The following is a 19,053-nucleotide window of genomic DNA, read 5'->3' as shown; positions in this document are numbered from 1 at the left end:
ATATGCTGTAATAGAAGTTAGGTGAATGTTGTCTCCCTCTCTGTCTCAAAATATCTTATTGTGGTGTACTTGTCCTTCTCGAGATGTTGAGATGATAAAACGCCTACGTGATGAGATGAAGTGAGATGAATGACGCAGGCACTGTGACATGGTGTCAGGCTGCTACTGACCTTCTGACCACACGCCAGAAGGAGGATCATCTGCTTCAGGTGATCCTGGACTGAGTCATGATGATGTCGAGGGCTGAGGGTCCTGGGTGGGACAGAGCAGGATGGCATGAGATTTCATCATGCTACCCAGAACAATGCACAACTCCAAACTGGTGAGCTGTTTATTTCTGGAATTTTCCGCTTAATATTTTCAGACCATGATTAACCACAGGTAACTACAACCACAGAAAGTGAAACTGCGGATGGGAAGACTACTGTATATCAGAGTATTCTGTTCTTCTTGACAAGGTCTGCCCTCAAGAAAAACTATGTGTTTTACCAGAGCCTCATCTCTTGGGGTTTTATCAGAGTCTAACCAAACTAGGGTAAGGGACAAACTCAGCTCCGGCCCATGCTAACCATTCCACCCAACTGAAGGACTGAAGGTAGGACTAAGAAGCAATTTTGAAGTTCTAGGCCCACTAAAGGACTGAGAAACCTAAGGCTGTAAAGCACTTCGCCTCCCTCACACCTCACCACCACACCACCGCGAGCCAATTTACTGGAGTTCATTTTACCCAGTACATCACAGCCAGCTTTCAACAAAAAATTACAAGATATACTAAAACATAGTTTGAAAACATAGATCAAATATCAGAACCAGACTCAGATATGGCAAGGATGTAAGAATAATCAGACTAGGAATTTAAAACAACTGTGATTTAAGACAACATGCAAGAACGAATGGGCAATGTAAAGACAGAGATAAAAATTCCAAGAAAGAATCAATAAGAACTGTCAGGCAGAGCAGAGAGGATTTTTAAGGAAGGGAAAATACTCTGTATGATATTATAAAGACTGGCAGATATCCTTGTACATTTGTCCAAACCCACAAAATGCACAACACCAAGAGTGAATCCTAAAGTAAATATGGACCTTGGGTGATCATGATGTGTCAATGGAGGGTCATCCTTGGTAAAAAAAATGTACCATTCTGGTGAGTGATGATAGTAACGGGGAGGCCATGCATGTGTAGAGGCAGGAAGCATATGGTGAGTCCTTGTGATCCTCCTGCAGTGAAAGCCCCGTCAGTTGGCTTTTCTTTTCTGTAAGGCAAGTGCCTGACTTTCGCTGCCAAGACACCCACACGACTAGGTAAAGAGCCAGGCTCTCCCCTTGCCTCCAAGGCTTCTTTGATTTAGAGATCTTGGCTGACCTAAGTGATCATTTGGGCTGCTTGTTTTTCTCTTCCCATGCTTTAAGCTCCCACTCCTATGTTTTAAATTCACCAGTAAAGAGTAAATCCATGAAACCCGAGACCCCCTCCCTTGACACCATTAAAAGCAGAACCCCGGGCCCATGCTCTCTTTTTCTCTACCCATAACCTTGCTAGGTGGCTTCAGGCTTGCCATTACCCGCCAGGACCGATGAGTAATAAACCCTGATCTTTTTTTCAGAGTTTCCTGATGGTTATTGCTGAGGACATCTTGCAATCATAATAAGAACCACAAAGGTGGGGGAGGGTATAGCTCAAGTGGTAGAGTGCATGCTTAGTATGCATGAGGTCCTACGTTCAATCCCCAGTACTTCCTCCAAGAATAAATAAATAAGTAAACTTAATTATACCTCACAACCAAACAAAAAAAAAAAGAACCACAAGGGCCGGTCCAGCCACAACATTGGTTATTGACAGGCTGAGACAGACACAGAACACTTCCTCTCAATTTTGTTGTAAACATAAAATTTCTCTTAAAAAAATTACTTGACTGGATAAAGAAGTTGTGAGATATATACACACACACACAATGGAATACTACTCAACCATAAAAAAGAATAAAATAACACCATTTGCAGCAACATGGATGGAACTGGAGATCATTCTAAGCCAGAAAGAGAAAGAAAAATACCATATTGTATCACTTATATGTGGAATCTAGGGGGAAAAAAAGTAAGACACAAATGAACTTATTTACAAAACAAAAACAGACTCATAGACATAGAAAACAAATTTACAGTTCCAGGGTGGGTAGGGGGTGGGAAGGGATAAATTGGGAGTTTGAGATTTGCAGATACTAACTACTATATATAAAATAGATAAACAACAAGTTTATACTTTATAGCACAGGGAACTATATTCAATATCTTGTAGTAACCTATGAGAAAGAACATGAAAAGGAATATATGTATGTATATGGATGACTGAAATATACATAATACATAAATATATATGTATATGTATGACATACACATATGTATGTGTATATATGCTGTACAACAGAAATTGACACATTGTAACTCACTGTACTTCAATTTAAAAAAAGCTCCAAATGGACAAAGAAAAAAAGATTATTAAAATAAAAAAGAATCAATCCATAGAGTGTACGTTAGACTTAATTACAGTTAGAGCAATAAAACTAAAGATTATAAAACCTGATGATGCAAAAGAAATATGATAGCTAACAGAGGTCAAATGTAAAATAACGCAGGAGCATTTTTTTTCTTCCTCACTTACAGGAAGGTGTTAAGATGTACTACCTATCTAGGAAAAGGAAAGGCCTAAATACAGTATCTAAAGTGCAGAAATAAAATAATTTTACAAATTTTGGAAGGAGAAATGTGTGACAAAGTGTGAGTTACCAGAAGACCTCACTTTTCATTACCTTAACTGGAGCAGTAGTATCAACTCATATCTATTAAGCACCCAGTGCCGGACACTCTTTGAAGGACTTTACATAAGTCTTTCAATACAACATTCAAATTATCCCATGAGATAAGTCCTATTATTATGTCCATTTTATAGACCAGAAAACTGAGGCAGAGAATGGCTTAATAATTTGCTCAAGGTCACATAGGTTACAAGCAGCAAAACAGATTGAAACCCAGCAGTCTGACTTCAGGTCTGTGTTCTTAACCACCCACACTTCACTGCCTGGTGTAGAACAGTCAGGAGGTAGAGTGTGAAGGTGACAAATCAAGATAGAACTATGTAATGTGTAATCAGTGCTAACTACCCAAATAACTAAAAACTGGCCATTACATCAAAGAAACAACACTAAGAGTGAAGACTGGGGAGGGAATTCAATTAGGAACTTAATGCCACTCTATTCTTTGAAGTGTTTTATATTTTTCATTCACTACTTTCTTTTTTTTTTTTTTTAACATTTTTTATTGATTTATAATCATTTTACAATGTTGTGTCAAATTCCAGTGTTCAGCACAATTTTTCAGTTATTCATGGACTTATACACACTCATTGTCACATTTTTTTCTCTGTGAGTTATCATAACATTTTGTGTATATTTCCCTGTGCTATACAGTGTAGTCTATTCTACAATTTTGAAATCCCAGTCTATCCCTTCCCACCCTCCACCCCCCGGTAACCACAAGTCTGTATTCTCTGTCTGTGAGTCTATTTCTGTCCTTTATTTACGCTTTGTTTTTGTTTGTTTGTTTGTTTTTGTTTTTGTTTTTTAGATTCCACATATGAGCGATCTCATATGGTATTTTTCTTTCTCTTTCTGGCTTACTTCACTTAGAATGACATTCTCCAGGAGCATCCATGTTGCTGCAAATGGCATTATGTTGTCAGTTTTTATGGCTGAGTAGTATTCCATTGTATAAATATACCACATCTTCTTTATCTAGTCACCTGTTGATGGACATTAAGGCTGTTTCCATGTTTTGGCTGTTGTAAATAGTGCTGCTATGAACATTGGGGTGCAGGTGTCATCCTGAAGTAGATTTCCTTCTGGATACAAGCCCAGGAGTGGGATTCCTGGGTCATATGGTAAGTCTATTCCTAGTCTTTTGAGGAATCTCCACATTGTTTTCCATAGTGGCTGCACCAAACTGCATTCCCACCAGCAGTGTAGGAGGGTTCCCCTTTCTCCACAGCCTCTCCAGCATTTGTCATTTGTGGATTTTTGAATGATGGCCATTCTGACTGGTGTCATTCACTACTTTCTTAATAAACAGAAGGACAGATGAACAAATGGATGGGAAAAAGAGTTATGTACCTGCAAAATTGTAATTTGTAAGAAATGTATGTTTGGTCTTCATCTATAATTCCTGGCTCACAGCTCCCAAAACCCTTTGAATTTCCTCAGTGATAAGAGCAATGGGAGCATCTTTGGCTGTAACATTCGGTTTTCTGTTCTCAGTTCCTGAAAACACTTTCAGAGCCTAAAGGGGAAATGGATGTCTTGTTATTCATAACAAGCTCCTTTCCACCACAACTGGGTTTATGTTAATGAGGTAGCTTTTGGAAAGCACCTGAGGATGGGGGCTGATTGTCAGGGGAACCAACCTTGATTAGAGGGTTGGAACTTTCAGTCCCACCCCTGACCTCCAGGAAAAGGAGAGTGGCTGGAGGCTGAATCAACCACCAATGGCCAATGACTTAATCAATTGTGCCTAAGGAATGAAGCCTCCATAAAAACCCAAAAGGATGGGGTTTGGAGAGCTTCCAGGTTGATGAACATATGGAGATTCAAGGAGGGTGGCTCACTCAGAGCATGGAAGCTCCCCACATACCTTGTTCTACACATCTCCTCCATCTGGCTGTTCCAGACTTATTGCTTTTTAAAATAAACCAGGAATCGTGTAAGTAAAATGTTTCTCTGATTTCTGTGAGCTGCTCTAGAAAATTAACTGAAGCCAAGGCAGGAGCCATTGGAACCTCTGGTCTATAGACAGTCAGTCAGAAGCACAGGTGACAACCTGGAATTACGACTGGCATCTGCAGGGGCGGGCTTGGGGGAGTCTTGTAGGACTGAGCCTTAACCTGTGGGACCTGACGCTGTCTCCAGATAGACAGTGTTGTTACCAAACCAAACTTGGGTCCACTCGCCTGAGCACAGTAAAGCCAGTCTTTTCAGTGGCTTGTGGGGAAGGAAAGGGCAGTGTTTATCGTAAGGTGCCAACAAGGAGTCCAGGGCAACTAATGCTCAAAAACACTAAGACTCCTGAATGCTTGTCAGGAGAGCACTTCTGAAGGCAAGGTGAGGAGGGGAGTCACAGGGTATGTGACCCGCTCGTGCACAGTGCCCTGACTGGTTGATGGCAAGGTAACAGGGTGGTGTCACAGGGATTAATGTTATCAATCCTCAGGCTCCAGTAGATCTGGGGGCTATGTGCTCATGGTCATCAAGTAGTTAACTTCTTCCATTTGGTGGGGATTTTAGCATCTGTAAAACAACTTAGGAAATGGGCATCAGATATTGCTACCTACATACTTCAGGCAGGAACTAAATATTCTGTGACTGCCCTATGGCTGACTAACTGTTTCCCTTGTTACCAGTTCTCCTGGCCCAACTGCTACTTTTTCACTACACATTCACATCCTTTCAATCATTAATTCTTGAGCCAGGCTTTCGTGACTCAGGGGAGGCTTAGGAGACTATAGCTTTCCTACAAATGAGAGGCAGGCAGAGGACACGGGGGTGTTAGAGCAGGCAGGTAACTAGGTATGAGCAGAGAAAGAGGGCCACAGGACAAATGGCAGGAAACCATACATCCTGTAAAAAACAGGGGGTCCTTGGACAGAGAGAGAAACCTAGGAACCTCTAGACTAATACAAAAGCACACATTTTGGGATGATGAGTGTCCTGGAGGCAGATGAAGAAGGGTGGGAAAAGATGGGAATCTCTAGCGTTTGAACGTAACCTTTTGTTCGTTATGCCCTCATTACAATAAAATTAGCCCCGTAGGTTAGAAGTACCCATCACGTACCAACACCATGACACTTCTGATCCAGACTAAATGAGGACAAAAATCCCTCTTCCCCTCAGGAAGATGGAGCTGGGATGAAAATCAAAGATACGATCCCAAACCCCTCTCTCCTCAGTGAATATCCCACTTATTCATTTTTACACCCCATGTAACCAGCTTGCCAAAGAAACTCAGCAGAGCTGCTCACCTGGGTTTGCCCACTCTCCCCTTGAGAGCATTCTATCACTAATAAATCCTTGCTTTGCTTTCTTGGCCTCTGCACCTTATCTCTGAATTCTTTCTGCTACGAGGCAAAAACCTACTCTCCAGTAACAGGGGGAGGGGTCTGTCCCGTGAAGGCCCCATAAGGTCCTGCTTGGCTACAGTGTCAGAACTGAGTTGAATCATAGGTTGCTCTGCCAGTGTCCAAGAATTGCCTGGTGGTGTGAAAAAAATGCTTCCTCCACACATTGGTACTGGTTGCAGAAGCTTTTGGGTACCTAACCCAGGAAACTCTATCTTACATTACACAATAAGTTAAATTGCAAGGGAGAACAACAGCAAGGCAAAACCGAAAGTCACTCTCCTCAATAAACAGTATTAGCCATTACAAACCACTTAAGCAAGGCTTCAGGCTCCCCATCTATGCCAAACCACTTCAAAATCCTATACAAGGTAAACATAATCCCAAAGTAAAAATAATCCCAAAATACAGAAAGATTTTTAATGATCTTCTTAGATTCTGTATCTTATCCCTTTCATTTTATACTTACATCCAGACACTCTCAATTGAAAGAATTTGATTAGGTATCCTCATTTTAAAGGAATACATAGTAGTATTTGTTCATTAAAAAGGGTAATAATGACTTTGAAAATTTTCCTCTAGAAGAGCTGACCTCAGCATCATGACGTGGCATAAGACACTCCTCCTTTTCTGTTTCCCTTTTTAACAACAAATTAGGCACCCATCCACAAACAGAAGTGCCTCTGTGGGAACCGTGGGATCCCGCACCATGCACCAAGGGGCCTAGGAGGACTCTCAGCCACATGTGTATCTGCTAATAGATAAAAGGTAAGTGCAGACTGCAGAGCCAGTGACCTCGCCCCAACCCCTCTTGGCCACAGTCAGGGAAAACCTGGAGTGTGCTGACCAACAAGCGAGAAAGAAGTTTTGGAAATCTAGCCTTCCAAAAGGGAAATTCCAGAAAGGAAAAAAAAAAAACAAAAAACAGGTTTGGATGCAATGGAGAGGGTAAGAGGAACTTTGCCAGCACTGTCGCTCCCCCAACATAACAAGCCCAGGGCTGAATCATCCAGCAGCATCCTCTCCCAAGAGGGAAAAGGAGAGTGGTGAGTTAGTGTCCAGCTACCCCCATTCAGAGAAACCCATTTAACTCCAGCAGCACCCAGAGGACTTTAGTGGGACCTCCATGACTGGTGGGAGGGAAGAGACCAGGAAAGAGGCAGATAAGAATAACAAAGGGCATTGAAGGCACACAGTCCCTGCTAACTGCGTTCAGGACTTTAGCAGGAAATCCACCCATGAGCCTGTGGGAGAACCTCACCCAACAATCTCCCCACAGAGCCCACCAGCACCCCCAACACCCTGAGTGCTAAATCCACACCTCCTCCCATTCTGCAACCAGCTCTTTGTGTATGCTCCCACATGAGGCAGCAGGTGAGACTGCTAAACAGAGCACTATCAGAAAAACAGACCAGGATCTGTGGGCAAGGAAGAAACACAAACTTGAGCTATAGTACCACCTTCTGGAAAACAAAAGATTATCAGCAGCCAGCCTGTTGGGGTGTAAAAACCAGAGGAGACATGAAAGTTTGAGAACTGTGCCACTAGAAAAAGAAAGATATATGAAGCAGGTATACCCATACAAGGGCAGAAAAAACAGACATAATAGGACTGATGAACAGTTTACCTAGTAAGATACGAAGAGGTGTCTGCTACTTCAGATGTGAAAGCAGCAACACAAAACCACAAGGAACATAAAGAATCAAGGAAGCATGTCATCACCAAAAGGTAACAATAATCCTCCAATAACCAAGCTCTAAGGTACAGAACTTAGCGACCCAGATGAGAAAGAATTCAAGATAATTACTGAGAAACTCAGTAAGCTACAACAAAACATGGACAAACAATTCAATGAAATATATGAACAAACCAGAAATTTACAAAGAGACAGAAATCATAAAGAATAAGGCAATGAAATTCTAGTGCTGAAAAATTCAATGAATAAAATAAAAAATGCAACATAGAGCATCTACAGCAAGGGAGATCAAATGGAAGACAGAATAAGTGAGCTGGAGGACAGGAACTTTGAAATAAACCAATCAGAAGATAACACAGACAAATAGAATGAAAAAGAGCTTAGAAAGCCCATATGATCCATAAGACACCACCAAACATACACATATTAGTATACTCAGGGTTTGAGAAAGGAAAAGAGGGACAGAGAGTTTAAAGAAATAACAGAGAACTTTCCAAACCTAGGGATATACTTGGACAACCAAATTCAAGAAGCTAGTAGATCATCCTGTTATCTCTATGCAAAAAGACCTTCTCCAATTCACATTATAATGAAACTGTCAAAAAAAAAAAAAAAAAAAACAAGGATAAAGAGAATCCTAAAAGCATCGAAAGGAAAAAAGATTGTAATCTACAAAAGAATGCCCATTAGGCTATCAGTAGATTTCTAAGCAGAAACTCTACAAGCCAGGAGAGAGTGGAATGACATATCCCAAGTGTTGAAAGAAAAAAAATTGCCAACCAAGAATACTCTACCCAGAAAAGTTATCCTTCAGAATATTATGTTAAGTAAGATGAGTCAGACAGGGAAGACAAATACTGTATACCACTTAGATGTGGAATCTAAAAAAGCTGAACTTGTAAAAACAGAGAGTAGAATGGTGACCACCAGGGGCTGGGGGATTGGGGAATGCGAGATATTGTTTAAGGGTACAACTTGCAACTAGTAGATAAATAGTCCTGGAGATCTAATGCACAGCATAGTGATTATAGTCAACAACACTGTACTGTTGTGTTGATATAAATACAGTAAGTTTATGTAATAAACTTCAAAGTTGCTAAGAGATAAGATCTTAGTTGTTCTCACCATAAAAAGAAATGATAATTAAGTGATGTGATAAGTATTAGCTAACACTATGGGGGTAATCATATTTCAATATATAAATGTACCAAATCAACACATTGTACACCTTAAACTTATACAACATTATATGTCTATTACATCTCAATTTTTTAAGAACAGAAAAATTTCCCTTACCTACTGATTATCTTTTAGGAAATATTCCAGCCTCCCTCTCCTTTTCAGTTGTGAGGCTATGACCAACCATTAAGAACCAAACCACACTATGCACTCACAACATACTCCCTTCTCCTTCCTATCTTTTTCCTCTCTTCTTCTCCCACTGTCACTCATGTTCCTTTCGTGGCCACCCAGCTACCAATTCAAGACCAGCAGCCTGACCCATGCAACCCAATCCAAGAATAATCAGACACTTGGTGCTAAGTCACCTGAATTTTACTTGGAAAAAAATGCAAACGGGTCAATTTGCTTAATTTTCCTAAATGACAACTCTATTCTAGGCCAGTGACAAGGGCAACTTCAAGTCTGCTATCTTTTTAGATTCACAACCAAGAGGAAACACCGACGGTCACCCCTGGAGTCACTGTAAGGCATGGACTAAAGTGAATATTGTGATTGCCTGTCCCACATTCATTTCACTCCTCGCCTACTGAAAACCAGCACTGCAGCTTACTGACCTGTCAGCTCAGGGGTAGGCCTGACTGATGAGAGGATAATCCCAAGTGACTGATTCAGGAATGGGCCTGTGACCCAATTCTGGACTACAAAAAACGCATGCAGCCAAATCCAGACACCATCAGTATTCTGGTAACAGCTATCTGACTTCTACTTTGAAATAAAAAAATGCAAGTAACTTGTGAGAAGGTTTTGACAGAACAAATGTGTCTCTCAAGCTGGATATGTACAAGAAAGCAACCACCCGTTGTTATGGCAGCAACCTACAATCCAACGAAGAAAGAAGATGCCATAGATAAAAGCTAACGCACAAAAGAGGGCGCAGCTGAGACTTACAGAGAAACAGAGCCTGAATATGCCCAACACAGCAAAATGAACTATGCCCAGCCTCCTATTCTATTCTATTCTAAATGAACAATATTCCTTAACACTAAAGCCAGATTGAATCAGGTTCTTTACTTGCAGCCAAAAGCCCTAATACACTGGTATTATTTTTATAATGAGAAAAAAAATATGTATTTAAAATATCAATGAATAAAGAGAAGACAAATAAATACAGGTCATGCTCAATGAGAGCTTACCAGAAAAATAATAGATGATTCTCCCTACAATCTTTTGCTAATAGTAACACATATACCTTCTCCTCATATGTGTTTTCCCCCACCATGGTTTCAACCTGCATCACTCTATCTCCACTTCCATCATCACATCACCTCCATTTTCTTGCCACTCTCTGATAAGGACCCAGGTGATTACATTGGGCCCACTCAGATCATCCTGGATAATATCCCTATCTCAAGATCCTTAACTTAATCTTGTCTGCACAATCTCTTTTATCAGATAAGTTAACATATTTGCAGGTTCTGGGAATTGAAACATTGACATCTTTGGAGGGCTTACTCAGCCTACTATATATACCAACATGACAACAAATCCTTTACATTCAGAGACTTTTAGAAATTCACAAATCTGTGAATTCACTGTAGTAAGTGTTCTATTCACAATCATCTAACTAGGGAGGTTTTGCTTGTTCATGGGTTTTATTTGTTCCTCTACTCATCTAACTGAATTTGGCTAAATCTTAGGAAATACGGGGATTTTTGTGTGATACATTTGAGATGGGGCAGATGAGATGTCTTAGGATTTGTATTTTTTAAAAGCCCCATGAATTATTTTCAATTTATTCAAATTTCATTTAAAAATATTTATTAATGTTTTAGAGGCTGAAAAAATTAAAATATCTAACCACATTTTATGTTGGAAAACTAAAAATTTAATAGTCATGACAAATGAAGTATTTCTTAAACTGCAAAAATCTCCATACATACAATATGAAGGAGACTAACTTAAAGCATGAGATAAGGAAACAAAAATGTGAAGGAGACCTGTTACCAATGGAAAGAATACTTGCCATGTTTAGCATTGTTTGTTTTGTTTGTTTATCTTAACCAACTCTGAATTTGGCACATCTGAAAATGCTTTCTCTCCCCTCACCACCTGTGAAGGTTAATCTTCGTATGTGATATTTTTAATTAAAATTGAGCCTGTGCTTTTTAGAAAATGCTTGGATACTCTAATTGCAAGAAGAGTATAGTCAGGATCAGAAGCACAGGATGAAACAAAGGTAAATGATGGGAGACTGCCAGGTTTCAGAGCCTTTCCCACTCCCTACTCCTCACCCCAAGCCTCTATCAGTTATCATAACAGTAATAAACTGAACAACCTAAAAATCATGACAATATTGTCAGCCTGGACAAGATGACCTCTTTAGACAAGAGAAAACATTTTACCACCAAAAGATTTATTTATTATTTTCTATATCAAAATTGTCCTCCATCATTTATTACTGCTACCTCCCTTCTCCATTATTGTTCAGTTTATGTCTGTGCAGGTAACTAGAGGTGCTGTTAGCTGACATTCAGTCCAGAAGTTTCCAAGAACTGAAGCAGGACCATTAGGGGAATTCCTAACAATAATTCCCAACATGCCTTCACGACTCTGGTCTACCCTCTCAAGTCTCTCTGTCTCCCTTTTCTATCCCTTCACCCATCCTACACTAACAACTATCTTCTCTGTTCTTACACCCAGGCTGTTGAACGTGGTGAACAAAACATAACCCTCACTAAGCCAACATAGGTGAGTGCCACGTACACGTATGGTCTCGAAAATCATTACCCCTCTTACCATCCTGCAAGGTCAGCGCCATCTCCCACCCCTGTTCTTTCAAGCCCCTGCATACAGACCTCCTGGCCTTCACCCTCCCTTCATCTTCCACCTCCTCCACAGGCAGGAACTCCCTCAGAGTCTTAGCTTCCAGCATCAAATATATCTACATTGCCAACCATCATAACATCCTTTCCTCTTAGGTCAGAGGAAGAAGCATGGCTCCTCCAACATAATTAATGATGAAATGATAACAAGAACATTCATGATGTACCATGTCCCTCATCCTACAGTTACATGCTCCATTTGTGCTCTGGATCCCATCCTCTCCTCCCCACCTTGGTCCAGTAATCCTCCTCTCCAGCTTTTCTACTCTTTCCCCCAAATTCACTGCAAAAGAAACAGTGAGATTTACCTTCCACCTGAAACACTGGACACCAGACAACAAAAGAAAATGATGCCTGAAAGATGGGAAATAAAGGCAGTATCCCCATGATTGAATGCCCTTTGCCTACAGCCTTAAGAGCATCTCCAGGCTGCAGCATAAGGAGGGGAACCCAGGTGGAGCCTGGTGAACTGGCTATGTTGAGGAGATGGGGCTGGGAGTCTTAAAGGGCAAGCTGACCAGAACCCACAGAGCAGAGTAACAGGAGGAGAGAGCAGCACAGAGAGAACTCAGGAGATCTACAGAGGGTTCCACTCCAACATTCAGCAGAGTAGTAAAGAGCGTGTGTGTGTAAAGAAACTCCTAGAGGCTGGCGAAAGAACCACCTGAATGCAGGAAAGAGAACAGTAACCTGAGCTCCCACAGGGCCGGGATGTTTAGGGGACACAATCAATCAGTCTACTGCAAAATCCAGTAAGCAAAGAAATACCATCATGAAGTTGGACCTGTAACCTGAGAAGTACCACAAGCCAACAAAATAAAAGGGGCAGCATCATTTTATACAGAAACTACTTCATAGCTTTTGGTGATATGTGTGTTCATGCAGGGAATGGCAGAGAGGGGGAAGGGGACTACTACTAAGGGCCTTCTTAGTGCCAGGCACCTGTGAGGGTTCAGTAAGACACAGCCCCTGCCCCTGAGTTCCACACAGTAGTCCTCAAAACAGACCCATCGTCAACTCCTGCCCCTGAAATACTCCTTCAATTTCTGCTAGGAGTGAGCTAAAAGGTCCCCTCCTTGAAAGGGCTTTCCTTCACCACTCTAAAGGTGCTTGAGGGTAACCCACTTTCCTTTCGCTACAGCACTTCTCACTTACTATTACTATATTATAGATTATGATTACTTATTACTCTTATTTTCTCCCATGCACATTTGGAATATGAGCTCCACAGTGAAGAAACCACTGCACCCTTGGTGACTAGCACAGTATATAACCATTGAAGGCACTCAAATACTTATTTAAAGAAAACAAGAACTATGACTGGGATGAGTTTCCTGATGATCAACATTTTCTTGGCTAGTTAGCCCCAAATCCCTAGATTTGGTTCCCTTAGTCATGAAGGAGTATGCTGAGTACTCACCTCTACCTGAGTAACATTGATGACCAGCACCACCACCATCAATACTGCAAGCAAACAGCAGAAAAGCCGCAGATTAAAGAAATTGATCCACATTGTCCGGCTGTGTCTTGATCACCCATGGCCGACACCATGCTCCCTTCACTCCTCAAAACTCCATGTCTTTGTTTTTCGGAGCTGCAGATGAGCTTTCAGTTTAATTCGCTTTTTTTTTTGGCTAGTATCCGTAAGAGTTCTTTGCATAGAAGAACAGCTGGGGTTGATTTAAGCAGTACATTTTTCTCCAAAGGACTCCTTCAAAAAGGGGAGATGAGAAAACAAATCACCAATTACAATAGCCTAGGGTGGAGTAAAAGGAAAGACATCACATTTCCTTTTTGTTAACCTTATCAAAGCTCAAAGTCACGAAGAGAAAGCAAAGAGCCAGAGCACAGTAACATCTCTTCCATACCTGGACAATCTACTCAAACCCAACTCCAGGCTTCCGTGGAGGACAGGGTGGAGAGGTCATGGTGAAAAGGGTGCATAACCATGGTGCAGAGGATCTCAGAACACCTCAGCTGCACCAGCCCTCCCTGCAGTTTTGGGTTGGGTCCCGCAAGCCCCCTGTTCCCTCACTCCTCTGCTCTTCTGGTCTAATCCATCCCCAGGCCCCACGTCCCATACCACAAGGACCACGACGATCCTTCCTCACCCCAGCTTCATAAGGGGGACAAGGCTAAGCAATTTCAACACGCTTTCCACCCTCAGAATCCCCACAGCACTCACTTTTTCCTCTTCTCAGCTGATCTTTACATTTGTGGGTATTTCTTGTCTCTACAACTATACTATACCAATTAAGACTATATTAAAAAAAAAAAAAAACAGAAACTATAGATCTGAGAAAAGCAACTTAATTGTAATAATATATCATACTTTTTAATCCCCTCTCAGTACCTAGCTCTTTACATGATATATGCTGATTCAACAATCCACACAACCAGTAATTATGGAGGCCTCCTCTATACCAGGTGCTGTACTAAGTGCAAAGCTCACACTCCTATGAGGCAAGAGGCATTTCCCTCCTAAATTAAAGAGGAATACCTCCCCCACTCCTGGTCACCTCCACAGGGACGCCAGGTAGTGTGACAGACTGCACTCAACCATCTCATGGCCCCCCAACGCTGCCCTTCTCCAACACCCAGGTACCTACCCACCCTGAAGTGCCTGTAAATTCTAGGAAGGGAATGGTTGTGAAATAGAGGAAATAATTCTGCCACCAAGTCCCCAGCTGTTCCTCTGTAGAAACCTTTCTCAAGGAGTTGGCCACAAGAACCACAGGTTTCCCTGATGGCCAGAGAGAGAAGACCGAAGATGAAACTCCACAGGAATTCGGTTGTACCATGGTAGGCATGGTCTACGTACTGTGTGAAGGCCAGCAATTCAGAAGACATCAGCGTGGGCAGAGCCGGTCAGCAGCAGCAGAGCAACGGGCAGTGGTGCAGATGGATGGCAGGGCAGCAGACCCCACAGCTACAGGAATGATAGGGCTATAGCACGAATGCAAATATGCAAGAAGCCCCTCACAGTCAGGGACTTCTACTGAAAATTGTTACAGAGGGTCATGTCTCGGAAAAGATCTGACTTCCTGCCACAAACTAGTAGAACACTGAGATTAGAAAGACCCAACTATATGACCTGCCGTGTACTAGACAGACCTATCTTTGAAAAGACATATACTAAAATGCAGGTACTTGTCACCTCTGGGCAGGTTTTGTTTTTCTCCTTCATCTTCACCAGGAAATAAAAATCACAAATTTAAGGATAAAGCCCGTTTCTAAAAGTAATAATTAAAGACGAGCCATAAACAGAAATCATGTTCCCATCGGGCTTGGGAAAACAATTTAAAATGAAATCTTTAAAACGAAAGATTTCAAACTGAAAAAAGAAATCTGTAACAGATTTCTGATTTTTTTCCTACAAATATAAAACCTAGGCATTATAACAAGAAGTCTACTTGCAAGGAGAGCAGAGAATAACACTGGGTATCTCAAAATGCCACGGAACTGAGTGAGAACAATAGTGCTAGATACAAACAACTCCAAAACAAGTTTCCTAGATCAACCAAAAAATAAAAATATGTAATTGAATTTGATTTACCTTTTTTTAAAAAGAGTCCAGTTCCCAAGATGTTTATTAGAACTAAAAAATTCGAGTTTACTTTCCTTCCAGTGCAAAGTCTGAATTCAAGCAATCATGATAGCCCTTATTCTTTTCTCGTCACATGTGAAGCAGCACATGTTGATGTTTTTCATTTTTATACCATTCTTCCTGCTGCAACAGAGGTAAGCACATGAAATACAAGTTAAAGATACAGAAAATGAAGTAAAGGAAAATACATTTGAAACCAAGAGTACAATTTTATAGCAAAGAGATGTACATAGATTTCAGTACAAAGTAGTGAGAGGAGTGAGGACAGGAACATTTCCTTTCCTAGTAACAAAAAACAGTAGCTAGTTATTTATATTCATGAACTTAAACATAGCAAATCACTCTAAGATCTGAGCTGAAAGGTCAAAAGCCTTATAAATAGCAGTATGACTGTGAAAAAAATAAACCAAATATAAAAGTTCCATATGTTACTTTTCTTATAGACTAGAATAATCATGTAGTTCAATGATCCACCCTACTCCTAGAGGAAACAAGAGGTACCCAGATACACCTAAAAGTTACAATCAATCCGTGAGGAATCTCAACTTCAACAGTCTTGTTTTCAAATCTTTCTTAAGTGTTAGTACACCACTCACTCTTGCTTCATATATATGCTCAAAGGGCAAGGAAAAATTAGAATCCGTGGTCTTTTGGGTTTGTTTTGCCAAATTTTGGCTAAGACTATTTAACAGCCAATCTAAATTCTTTATAGTCTGTGGTGACAACCCTAAACTACTATTAGGTACCTGACTTCTTACCCCCATCTCACAAGAGAATTACAAAGTGATTGCTCACATCACTTGGAATTATAATTGTCAGTACACAAATGAAATACTTGAGTTTGGTACTAAAAAGGAAAACAGGCAGCAACCCCACTCTCTGGGGGGCTAATAGTCTTAGAAAACCATTTCACAAAAACAATACACTATTGAACAACCACACATCCAGTTTGTGGGACAGTCCCCATCCAAAATACTCTGACTTGCTATCCACATAAATATAATTGTACTTGTCAGAGAAAGTATCTGGAATTTTAGTTCAGAATACAAAGACCCCTACATCAAAGACAAAAGCACAGATTTATATGGAATATACCCAAACTTAAATGCTCCTATCTCAAACTTTCCAAAGAGCAGCTGTATTTCATAGGGTGCTAAGACTTTGAAACTTAACAAGGCAACATCTAGGGAAAGAGCTGGAGACTCATCCAAGACCATGACAATGATGGGTTAACTAAATAAGAGCAATCCTTATACAAAGTTGAAGCAGGGACAAAAGTCTGCACAGGGACTGAAGTCTGCAGGACTGTTTCCCCAGATTCTATTCCATTTCTCTTTCATGTACCCCCACCTCACATGCCCAAAATGCTGACTCATCTAGGCCTTCGCTTCTCCTTCTTTTAAAGTAGCACCCCATGCTTTCATAATGCCAGGGGAGGGGAAGGAGTAGGGTAGAGAAGTAAACAAATCAGTTAAATGAGTCACAAAGCAGTAAGTGCTTTAAGAAAAAAATTGGGCATGGAGATAGGCATGATCTTTAACCTTACATGCACATTAGTATCGTCCCAGAAGCCTATAAATATTCCACTGCTTGGACTACACTCAACCAACTGGACCAGAATCTAGGGCAACAGGGGCCAAGAAACAGCTTTTTTTTAAGGTCTATAGATGATAATATACAGCCATGTAGGAGAACCACGGGTACAGAGTGGCCAGAGGGTGTTATTTGTATAAATAGGCCAGGGATGGTCTCTCTGAGAGGATGTTTAGAATTGTAACTTACATTGTCCCTCCAGGACAATCCGATTCTGGGACAACGGGGACAGCCAACCCTACTTCAGTGATCTATCCCTCTGTTTCCTTTCTCAGTAACAAATAACAGCACTGTTATCAGGCCCAAAGAGATTGTGAGGATAACAGACACAGAGAGAAGATATTAAACACAGTCAAAAGAAAGCAGAACCCAAACACAATGGAAGAATAGTGTGCTGCCCCCTCCGCTGCGTGGATTGAGACTATTAATTATCAGGGTCTGGGAGTGCCGCCAGCTTCAAGGACACCCTGATGTTCCAAATGATAATTAACCACAGCGAGGAGAGGGGAGGCCCATCAGAGCAGCGTGATACTTTATCTATCGGAAATGTGGCAACGGTCCTTCTTTACAGCAAATAATGAAAAACAAGAAAAATTATACAGACAGACAATTACACATTTTGTATAAATCCTGCCTGAGAACCCCTGTTATCATAAGCTTAGTGGTCTCTGATCAAGTAGAGATGAGCGGCAGGCCAGGCAAGGTCTCCACATCACTCCTTGTAAAGTCACACTCGTTTCTCCCCATTCGACCTGAATCTGATGTCCCAAAACTACATCTCCGTGAGACCACAACAGTTAAACTTGTGAAAGGACCGCCACCCTAGAGGCGGCTGGGGCCCGGAGAGCGATGAGACTGGGAATGAGGTCTGAGGAGGGAGGCATTGCCAAGTGCCCCGCAGACGGTTAGAAAAGGTGTGGGGGGGAGGGGTCTTTAGCTGCCCAGAGGTCCTGGCTCTGCCGCGTTGCGACTGCACCTGCGGCGTTGCAAGTCGAGAAAACTGAGGATGGAGATGCTCGCGCCCAGCCCCGCCCCCTCCCTGCCGGGACCAGCAGCGGCTCGGGGACTCCGGTCCTAGGCAGTCGTGGACTCCAACTCTGCCCTGCCTTGGGCCTGAGCCTCCTGTTCCAGACTCGGGTGGCCCCTGTCATTGCCCCCTGGAGCTGCAGCTCCCCAGCACCGGGCCGGGGCCTCGGGAGCCGGCGCGCAGAGAAAGGGGCTTTGCAGCCGAGAAGGGCGCGCGAGGAGCAATGGTTCGCTCGGGCGGAAGGAGTTGGGCCCGGGGCCCGCGCACACCCACCGGCCCGCACTCACCTCCAGGTCTCGCCTCCCGCCGCGCGCTCTCCTGCGGCCGAAGCCCAGGACTTCCTGGCCCGAAACCACTGACCGGGCCGCCAGGCGGGGCTGTCTGGTCCCGCTGCGTCGCCTCACCCTGGACCCCCGGCTACGATTGGTTGAGCTGTGGGAGGGGCGGGCCGAGGACGCTGACTGACAGCCGCAGGCGCCGAGCGCTGAGCGTCAAGCCCCAAGTCGAGGACGCTGAGTTGGCGCCCCTCGGCTCCGCGCTGTGTGGCTCCTGCGTGCGAGGGGATCGTGCAGCTGTCACCCTGTGGACTGAACTCTGGCCCCCATCGGGAGCCGACTCCTGTCGCCTTCGGACATCAGGGTCTCCCCAGGGAGCATCTGTTTCAGAGCTTTTTTCATCTCAGCGAAAGTAAGCAAACCGGAGGATTCCCCAATTTGGGCCGTCTTTCCTCCCAGTGGAGGAATGTATTGTTCGCTGTACCGGAAAAACATGATTTGCCAAACTCGAGCACCTAGCAGGCAGGTCCTTGAATCTTTCCTTACTTGAAATTAGTCGATTTATTCTGTTGGTCCTTAAAACAACCCCGTTCCTTTTACCGTCCCTGTTCCTGACATGAGTCTTCGAG

General features: G+C 42.4%; 1 protein-coding gene across 3 annotated transcripts in view; it reads right to left on the bottom strand.

Annotated features, from left to right (window-relative positions):
• NXPE3 (neurexophilin and PC-esterase domain family member 3) overlaps positions 1-18,585 on the bottom strand; it is a 35,193-nt gene extending 16,608 nt beyond the window's left edge. The window contains exons 1-4 of one of the 3 annotated variants that reach the window (XM_045503827.2): positions 18,437-18,585; positions 15,479-15,652; positions 14,744-14,851; positions 13,343-13,633 (exon numbers count right to left, since the gene is read on the bottom strand). In XM_045503827.2, coding sequence (XP_045359783.1) covers positions 13,343-13,435 — 93 coding nt within the window. In that variant the 5' untranslated portion in view covers positions 13,436-13,633; positions 14,744-14,851; positions 15,479-15,652; positions 18,437-18,585. Of the gene's footprint in view, positions 1-170; positions 253-13,342; positions 13,634-14,743; positions 14,852-15,478; positions 15,653-18,436 lie in introns of all 3 variants that reach the window. The other 2 variants (XM_045503828.2, XM_010966370.3) reach the window with 2 other exon arrangements.
• Between the last annotated feature and the right edge of the window lie 468 nt (positions 18,586-19,053).

This window comes from Camelus bactrianus, chromosome 1 (genome assembly GCF_048773025.1).
Source record: "Camelus bactrianus isolate YW-2024 breed Bactrian camel chromosome 1, ASM4877302v1, whole genome shotgun sequence".
NCBI classification, from domain to species: domain Eukaryota; kingdom Metazoa; phylum Chordata; class Mammalia; order Artiodactyla; family Camelidae; genus Camelus; species Camelus bactrianus.
Note: the sequence above shows the minus strand (reverse complement) of the source record. Positions and strands in the feature narration are given on the sequence as shown.